Raw genomic sequence first — 10,117 nt, 5'->3', positions numbered from 1 at the left:
GGGAATTTAACTCAGGCCTTGTGTTTGCCAGGCAAACGCTTATTCTACAGAGCTATCTCCCCAGCCGCTAAACAACTAATTTTTTTTTGGAACCAGGGATTGAACTCAAGCCCTTGTACTTGCCAGGGAAGTACTTATTCCCCTGAGCCATCTCCTGGCCACTTTTTAACTTCACATGTTCTCAATTTGTGCTTTGGCCGTGGTTTACACTTTAAGACCTTAAAAAACACTGGGCAAGTTCATAAAAGCTACTCTTACTATTTAAGCAGTCTCAGTCCAATCGAGCACAAACAGTTAGATCAGATTAATTTGTGCTCTTTGATTACCTGTTATGTTTGCTTTTTGGTTGCTGTTTTCAGGGTAGGCTCCACCTGGTCCCCTCTTTCTAAGCCTGAGCTCCAGGCCTGGTTCTCTTGGAGGCCCCTCTCTCTGCCTCTCCTTTCCTTGTCTACAGGGCTGTCTTACTTTACAGCCCAGCTGTTTCCTTACCCCCACCCCCAGTGGAGGCACTTTCTACCAGGTTATCTGTCTGTGGTATCAAGTGATGGAAAACCCTGTTATTGCTAACACAGCAGCTGCCAGGCAACACTTTTTCTTTTGAATTTTTATATTTCTGAGAAAAGTTTCATTTCTCTGAACTGTTCTTACCCACTTCCAGCAAATGTCCATAATGAGCTATTTTAGACTCTGTAAAATAAATCCGTGAACTCCTCTTGATCAGAAGTCACCAAAGGCCCTGTAGGTCGTTGATAATTAAGTTGCCTGGTCCCAAGACACCACCATATTTTTGCAGACAGCTTACTCATCTTCGTGGAGGCAGCCAAGACGGAGACACAGAGAGGATTAAATAAAAACCCTGCTGCTCAGAGGAGTATAAACGCTGCTCATCTAAACATCCTTTGGTATATGACAAAAACAAAACATAGGACTAGGGTGGTCGGAAGGGTGCCAGGTCTTGTGGGGATCAGAGAAGAAATAATGGGAAGCCCTTGATGAGAAGAAGTGTTGATTTAATGCATTGTTTGGAATCTTCCTTAACAGAAGATTAAAAACAACACACGGAGCAGGGCTGGCTTCCGGGTGGGCGTGCGGTGGCGCCATCTTGCCTTTGCGAGGTTGCTTCTCCAGCCGATGTGGAAGTGCTGATACTTGTGCCGCTGAGTCCTCTGCCCAGGAGGAGGCTGAGCTCTTTCCTGGAGGAAGAACCTGTAGAGTTCCTCCTCCCTTGGCCTTTCGCTCCCTCTGAATGGAACGCTTCTGCATGTGGGACCTCCCCATGCCATATTTGGACTGGGGCCCATGGCTTTGGCATGTCTGTCTCTGATCCTTTGGAGTCAGAGGTAGAGGGAATGCTGGGTTGGAAACCTGGGTTCTGAAGCAGTTCTGTCTCTTCCCCCCGTCCCTTGTACTCTCTTCAAAAAACAGAAGAGCAATGCTTAGGGTATTTGTTATTTTGTCTCTAATATGGATGAGCATCGGCTACTACGTTAGAGCAACACTCTGCTTTTCAAAAGCATTTCCCCCTACCTGCTGATCTGGGGCGTTGCCATCTGTTTGATGGAAAGGAAAAGTGAGGCTAAGAGGCTGGTGATCTGCTCAGTGTCACCTCCCTTGGCCAACAAATGTTTGTAGCAACACGTGTAGTCGTACCCCCAAATAGGCCAGTGTCACGAATGATCAGCGTTACCTGTGTCTAGGTCCGGCCACGTGTGTAAATCACTCGTCCTGGAGGGAATGCCAGTGCTATTTGTACGTAGCAAGTACTTTATGCGTCACAAGCAATTTTTTTCACATTGGTCCATTTTCACCATTTTTCCACATTTGTCCACTATTCACAAATAGTCATCTGGCCTTACTGTGTGCTGGGCGCTGTTCCAGCATTTTATAGCAACCTGTCGGGGAAACTTTGTCATTCTCTCCATTTTATGGATGATGACACTCGGGCGCAGCGATGTTGCCACCCGCCCAGGGGCACATAGCTGTTGAGTGCCAGGGCCAGACTGTGAGCACGTTTTCTAATTTCTTCCTCTCAGTATTGCTGGTCTGCAGTGATTGTGACTCTGTCTATTTTGCAAACTAGGAAACTGGGGAAATTTAGGTAGCTCAAGTGAAGATAATTCTCGTAAGTTCCTTGGTGGGGATAACATGATAAAGCCTTATTTATCAAATTAATGGAGTGATCAGAAAGACGATAACACTGGTTTAAAAATGGTAAGAGAAACGAACATGTGTGTATGGGTGTGTTAATATAGGTTAAACATCCTTAATGTGTAGACCGAAACTTCTCCAAAATTCAAAACTTTCTGAGGCCAGCAAGGTAATACATGTGGGGAATTCTACGTCTGGCCTCATGTGACAGTCACGTTGGATGTGATACAGATACAATGAAAAAAAATGTATCTATATCTATATCTATATCTATATCTATATCTATATCTATATCTGTATCTCTATCTATCTATCTATCTATCTATCTATCTATCTATAATTACCTTCCAGCTGTGTGTATTCAGGGCATATGAAACACAAATGAATTCCGTGTTTTAGCATGGGGTGGGTCCTAGCCCCGAAAGACCTCACTCTGCAGACAAATACTGCAGTGTTGGTAGCAGGCTGCTATCTGCAGCACTTCTGGGCCTAAGTATTTTGGACAAGTGGTACTCAAATTGCAGCGGAAAAAGAATTGCTACGATAAGGTTGCTGGGTTAGACACAAAATTGGGTAATATCCTAGAGGCCACAAAACCGTTTCCTCTGGAGTACCTTTCTAGTGAATGGAGATACTTATACTTCTAATTATAGCTCATTAAGAGTTTACAACACATCTAATTGGGCAGGGCCCTCTGAGAGCTGTTCTAGTTAACTTTAAGTGGTAAGTTTATCAAAACTGTAACAACACCCACCCCAGTCCAAGGAAACTTAGCCAGGCCTTGGATCTTGAGATTGGACCAGATTCATTGAGAGAAATCCCAGCCGTCCTGCGCTTTGTGTTAGGGCTTGGAAGCCCTGAAGGGCTGTGCTTTGTGTGACTGGCGCTAGAACCAAAGCATTTTGGGCCTAGACTTCCCTGTACACTGTGCTGGTGTCATTTAAAAACAATTTTTTGATACAGTGTATGTATTTTGCTGTGTATTTCAGTCAGGCCTTGAACGAGGTCCTCCTGACTCAGCCTCCTATGTGCTGGGATTATTGACAAGCACCACCATACCAGGCTAAAAGTTTCTTAATTGACATAAGTATGACACCTATTTATAGGTCCTCTTCAGCTTTGAGAAGTGGTGAGCAGGAGGCAAGATATAGAGAGAACTTAAGATATTAAAATGGACAACAGAGAATAGAGAAATGCCTTGGGCCTGACCAAAGCTTCCTCTGGGAAAAGTATGAAGGATCCAGATTTCCTAGTCCTTCCCTGCAGGACATACTTCTCAGCAGGACTGGGATGCGGCCCGCAAGTCTGTACTTTTTTGTATGTCCTGGTGTTGTGCAGGTGCTGCCTGAGTCCCATAGTGATGAGTGGAACATGGAAAGAGGTTGTGTCGTTGCTAACTCAGGCAGGATGGGGACCAGAGGGGACCATTTCAGAGGGGAGGGGCAGAAGGCTGAGCCTCCTCAGGGTGCTCTGGGAAGACCTCAGAGGGGCGGGCTGGGGCAGAGGGAGGCCCCAGAGGAGCAGGGAGGTGGGAACAGCGCTGGCCTTGGAGGAGCAGCCCAGGAACGCTGGCGCTGTGTCTGCGCTCGCTGCTCTGCAGGCCCTTTGCAAATCCTCGTGCTTCATCTCATCAGATAAGGGAGCGGAACTGAGCTCCTCAAAGATGTTTTGCAGATTTATTTTAGTCTCACCGCTCCTCCCTCCTGAGGAGGGTTGTAGCTCACAGAGGCATTTGAAACTTGTCTGACAGTAATGGTAGCTGAAGAGATTGTCCTGGGGTTGAACTGTGAGCCTTTAGGGAGGGAGGGAAGGAGCCGGGCCTCCTGCAGGCTGTAGTGAGCTTGGACTAGGGGCGTGTCAGGTTGCCACAAGCGAAGCCATGATCTCATGGCTCTTGTCTGGTGCTTGAGGAACAGTATATTTCCTTAGGTGCAATTCAGGAGATACAGGTTTCACCCAAGGACTTGGGGGTCTAGCAGCCCCAGTGTTCATCCAGGGCCAGCTGCTCCTGTCATGTGGAGGACAGAGTCCTAAACTCCGCTGGCGGGTGGCTTCTGAGCCCAGAGCCAATGGGACTGGAGGTGACAGGAGCTGGCAGTGGTTGTGCTCCTCAAGCCAGCACGAGGAGGGGGCAGGGTGGGAAACCTTGGCCAACTCCGCTTTTCCTGGGCGCACATCACTCACAACTCATTTCCTGAAAATCCTAATGCGATCGAGCACTGAGAGATGGCTTCCTGTCGAAGTGCTGAGCCAGCCCCTTGTCAGGGAGAAGATGGGAACAAGATGTGGTCAGAAAAGGGACAGCTGGGCTGGGAGGCCAGTCAGTGTCCCTGCAGCCCATTTCATGGGAATAGTGGTGTCTTTGTGCTTGAGAGCAGCGTGAGGAGCTGGCCAGGCACGTGGGTGTATGCCTCTCAGCTGGGAAGTGGAGAATGCTTAAAGCAGTGTTTTGCTCCCCACTGATGTGAACCATAGACATGGGGACCAAACATGACCCTGTTTTGCTGCTAAAAAGAAGGAGCTTCCTGACCGGCATCTGCAGCCCAATTTGGGGAAGGATTTCACTAAAACTAGATCTGAGATTTATGCTTATTCACCTTTCTTTTCCTGGGCTGGGTTTTGCTGACCTCGAGGCTCTTTGCAGATATCTGCACCTAACGGCTCCTTTATTCTGACGTGGTTTATGACCTCTAGGCCACCACCTTCACCTTCCAAGTGCAATTTGGTCTACAGGTTCCTGGTGATGGTTTCGTTTTATACTTCCATCAAAACAGAGCAGCAAAGTGCTTAAAGAGTGTGGTCAACAGGGTGGGTTTGAAATTCAGCCTCTGCCATGGGCACTTGGAGCCTGGGTCTTCAACTACAAAACGGGAAGGTGTGGAGGGTGAACAGTTAGGATTGTAGATTCGTCGGGTTTCCTGAGTTCAGAGTGGGCCAGGATGTGGTAGATGCAGGATGGGGTGGGGGCTTAGGCAGTACAACCTGTTTAGATATTTCTGAAGTTCATCTGAGATCTTGTGGTCTAAGGCGGTGGCTTGAGCCTGCATCAGAATTGCCAGGAAAGTTACGAAGCGACAAGGCTGAGTGTCAACCCTGGATTTTCTATCTGATTCAGTAGGTCTGGGGTAGGCTTGACAATCTGTATGTTGAACTAGATGTTGATTCCAACAGGTTAGGTGGAAGAGGAAGCAGAAGCTCTGTGTAGTGTCAGAAGTAAACAGAATGAAAGCCAGGGGGTGCAGGTTGCAGAAAGGAAGCTTTTAATTCAGGGTAAGAACTTCACTGTGTGTGTGGTCACAAATGGAATGAGCAGGTTCAGGATCTCTTGGTCCCCAGAGGTATCCAGTGCTGAATGGCCACCAGCAATTTCCTACCTTAGAGAGAAGTTTAATTCTTTCATGTACTTATTCATTCATCTCTTCAGTTATTCAGAATAAACATGCACTGCCTGCCTGCTGGGAGGAAACATTGAAAGGCAGCTGTGGTCTCTGCCTTTAGGGACCCCACATTTTAGTTAGTGTGATTATGTGATTTCCAGGGTCCTTTCTTTCTTTCTTTCTTTCTTTCTTTCTTTCTTTCTTTCTTTCTTTCTTTCTTTCTTTCTTTCTTTCTTTCTTTCTTTCTTTCTTTCTTGTGGCAGGCTCAACCCGCCCAGGGTACGGGGCTGGCGTGGCATGTGGTGCCAGAGGTGGAACCGTGGTCCCTGTGGTTGCCTAAGCTTGCCTAGTCAAGCACTTTAGATGGCTGAGCTGTCTCGCCAGCCCCATGCAGGGTCCTTTTCACTGCTGGAGAGTGTGTGGGGGGCGCTGCTGTTAGAATAAGCAGCTGCAGGAATGCATATCTTCTGAGGGCATTCGGCTGAGGACGGGCCAGAAGGTGGACTCCTTCCGCAGCACAATTTGGATTGCTCTCTCTGGAGCACCTTGACATCACTGGATAAATGACCTTTTCCCTGCTAAGCTCAGAAAGAGGTTCAGGATGCATTCACCGCGAGTGTATTTCCTGTGGGAAAATTCACACTTCCCGGCTGGTACTCAGGACGGACCATTAAACTGTGAACCCTGACTGCTACCCGTTATGCAGTCTGAAAGCGGGTCCAGGAAATGGGCAGCAGAATGAGCTCAGTGCTTCTTAGCACCTCTCTCAAGTGTGGTACTAGTGAGTTAATGGCTGGGGAGTGCTAGAGAGAACAGGCAGAGTGCTGGGCCCTCCCATCCTAAGCCCACGAAAAGCACCAGCGTTTATTGCACTCCATCCTGTGCCAAGCCTGGCATTCAACCTGCCATGTGTACTACTGTGTTACGGGAGTCTTAAGGCAGTCTGATCAACTCGGTTTGCTAACCTTGTTTTTGGGGAAGAGGAAGCCAAGATAACTAGCTCATGACCTAGGGACAGAAAACAGCAGAACTAGAATCAGAACTTCAGTCACCTGGACTCCAGGGCTCGCTCTAAACTCCTAATACTAGGAGCTGCTCATTCATTATTAATTAGCTGAGTCATCCCTTTGTTTATTAAGTGTGAGGTATCGATACACCAGACAGCACAACCCTTGGCCTCTGCCCTCGCGGAGTTTAGTTTATTTCCTTCAGATGGATGCGTGACTCCTGCCCGAGAGCCTGTCTGCTTGGTTTGCTGCCAGGCAAAGGAGCTGAGGAGAATGAGAAAGGACTATTCTGGCAAGGTGGTGGCTGACCTAAAGTTTCCACGTGAATGAAACTTTCTCTGCGCGGGCCAGGCTCTGTCTTTGATGTACCCTTACGTGCGTCTGCTGGGTTTCCTTTCTTCTCGTCAAGGCTGTATATTAATTCCTGAGCCATTTGGCTTCTGACTGCACTGTCTGGATGGGGGCAGAATTGGAGTTGGGTGCCCAGAACTTGGTGCTCAGACCAATTTTCCATAAGCCTCTGTCCTGGGAAGTGTCCCCTGTCCCAAAACCTAGGTTATCACTTCTCTGGCTGCATGTGCTGACCTCAGCCTGCACTTTCTTTTTTTTTTTTCTGTATTTTTAGGGAAGGGTCTACAAGGTGTTCAGGGTCTCACTATTAGATCAGACTTGTAGTGATCCGCCTGTTTACAGCTTCCCAAGAGCTGGAATTACAGGTGCACACCACTATGCCCAGTCTCAATTGCAGTCTCAGAGCGCCCCGGGGGTGAAGCCAGCAGGGCAGGCCTGGGGTTTAAACCCCCTACCCCTGCACCTGCTTTCAGGCACTTTGATCTATTGAGCTATCTGGCCAGCCCTAACATAGAGAGTTCTTTTTTTTTTGGCGGTACTGGGGATTGAACTCAAGACCTTGTGCTTTCAGGCAGGTGCTTACACCACAGAGCTGTATCCATGCCCTATGTTCTACTTTTTAAAAGAAATTTTGAAAGAGGCTTTCCAGTTTCAAAACAAATATCTTATAGTTATTTTAAAGGTCTATTTCAGAAACGTGTAACTCTGATCATTGTGCGCGTATGCAGTCCGCTTGAGCCAGCCCTTCACAGTGGTCGTTTGACCCTCTAGATCTTTCAAGTGCGTGCTTTTGTTTGTGCATCTGTCAGGTTTTTAATTAAAATCAACTTTCAAAGTACGATGTTTTCTGAAATTTATAGTTTCTATCTAACTATATTTAGAAACCTATCCACACTATGGCATATAGAGCCTCTTCATTAATTTTTCTTCCAGGTTAATTTCTTTTTTTTCCTTCTGTATTTAGGACAGAGTCTGCAGGGTCTCACTACACAGATCAGACTCATAGTGATTCTCCTGTTTTCAGTCTCCCATGAGCTGGAATTACAGGCACGCACCACCACGCCCGTCTCAATTGCCTTCTCAGTGCGCCCCAGGGGCGTGGCCGGCACGGCACACTGGGGGTCAAACCTGGCCCCTGAGTCTGCCTAAGCAGGCACTTTAGTCCACCGAGTATCAGGCCAGCCCTGCAGGTTAGTGTCTGTCAGTGTCTCCATTAGAAACCTGTTCTGCCCACGGACCCAGCCTATCTATGGATCAGTTCTGTTAGATAAAACATCCATTTGATCCTTTCTTCTGACTTTTAGAGAAATTCTGGGAACCTTGTTTGGTGTTGCCTAGCTTGGATTGAGGCATTGTTAACTTCAACTTTAAAAAGTGTGAGAACAAGAAAGAAACCACTGTCCAAGTTTAGAAAATGAAAAGGAATTTATTGGAAGAGCAAAATTCGGACTCTCGTAGGTCTGAGGAGGGATGAGCAAAGGCAGCTCCATGAACCCACATAGCAGAATATGAATCATTCTTGTATTTGGTTGGACTTGCAGTTGTGCTCCTTTGGGTTTGCTTAAAGCACAGGCCACCTCTGGACCAAGACCTCGCGGTACACCTTGATTGGCAGGCCCACCAAAAGGTGCAACAGGGGGACTTTATTTTTTTTTAAAGGAAAATTGATGTGCTGATACCAGAACTCAGTGTATTCAATGTTGGAAAGTTGATCAAGACTTATGAGAAAGTTCCATAGCCCCTTCACATATGTGTTTGTATGTCTGTTTTCTCAGGAATAAGAACAAAACTAAGATCATTGCTTTAGTTCTGTCAACTCTCCTGGTTGGAGTGATGATCTCAGTAAATATGAAATTAAGGACAGACTCCCCCATTTTTCTCTGTATACCTTACCTCCTGCTGACTCCCTGGTATCTTCTGCATGGAGAGGCTTGGGGTGGCCCTTCCTGGTCCAATTAAAATCACTTGCTATTATTACCAGAGAGGTTGATATCTGTCAGCTGAAGACACCTTGTTGTTTTCTTTACAGGCACCTCTTTGCTCCGGACTATACGGAAACCCACTATACTCCAAGTGGCAACCCTGAGACCACCACTCTGAAATCCGAGGTAAGCTCAGGTCTTTTTCAGGAGCTGCTCTGGCTGGGTTTCTCTCTTATGACTGAGGAGTTGCATGGTGGAGCTGGTTCCTTCACGGAACCGATTCTTTTCCTCCCAGCTAAAGACCAAAGGAGCAAACGGAGGCCGCCAAGTACACAATGTGCATTGTTCTACCTCAAGTACTTGCCGGCCTTTGCTGAGTAACAGGAATGAGCAAGCAAATAGAACGTTTGAGAGTAACTGCACTGGCCACATTGGCGTAAGTCATCCTACAGTTATGTTAACTGCCAACATACTAACAGAACTTTTAAGTAAAAAAAAATTTTCTCATAATCCTGCCATCTCATCCAATTAAATGTTTGACGAGGCCGTCTGCACAGCAGACGTATAAGGTGTGCAGAGTTGCAGTAACTGTGCATGACTACACAAGGTCATAGTCTGACTTTTTAATGTGATTTCAGGCTGTGAAGCTTTCCTTATTTTGCGGCTATCTTAATATTGGCCACTTCCCCTTCAAGGGCTTTTTTATGAGTACATGTTTGTCGTGCATGATGAATACATTCATGTGGGCAACTGGGACACGTACACGACACAGCTCAGGTCTCTTTACCCCCCAGTGTCTCCTGGTTCCCCTCCCACTTGGTAAAGATCTATCTCCTTGTTTTCTGTTGTCTTTTATTTTGCTTTTTATTTATACTTTCTCTTATGTGAGAAACCATACAATATTTAAGATTGTGGGTTTCATTTATTTCACTTAACATTATGGGTCCAAAATGTGTCCATTTTCCTACAGATGAATCAAATTTAACCTTGTTTATAGCAGAGTGGAGCTCTGTTGTGCATAAATGCCACATTTTCTTGATCTATTCAGCTGGTGTTGGGATGACTATTACAAACCATGCTGCGTGGGCATGCATGTGTCCCTGCACACTCGATCTTAGCCAAAAGAGCGAGAGGCGATGTCTGTGTCACTGTAATATAATGCCTTTAACTCTTTTGGGAAGATACCTAGAAGGGGAATGACTGGGTTAAAGTAGGTGGGGGTTTTTTTCATAATTTTATTGAGAAACAAATAGCAATGAGACAGTTTCAAACCAAATTGGTAGGACAGTTTCAATAATTAACACATTGCATA

The 10,117-nt window shown here is 46.5% G+C and overlaps 1 protein-coding gene across 1 annotated transcript in view; it reads left to right on the top strand.

The window, feature by feature from the left end:
- Positions 1-10,117, top strand: part of Adam19 (ADAM metallopeptidase domain 19) — a 97,361-nt gene that overhangs the window by 24,049 nt on the left and 63,195 nt on the right. The window contains exon 4 of the mRNA XM_023713135.1: positions 8,913-8,991. Within this exon, the coding sequence (XP_023568903.1) occupies positions 8,913-8,991 (79 nt within the window). The remainder of the gene's footprint in view (positions 1-8,912; positions 8,992-10,117) is intronic.

Source organism: Octodon degus, unplaced genomic scaffold (assembly GCF_000260255.1).
Source record: "Octodon degus isolate 3935 unplaced genomic scaffold, OctDeg1.0 scaffold00029, whole genome shotgun sequence".
NCBI lineage: Eukaryota > Metazoa > Chordata > Mammalia > Rodentia > Octodontidae > Octodon > Octodon degus.
Note: the sequence above shows the minus strand (reverse complement) of the source record. Positions and strands in the feature narration are given on the sequence as shown.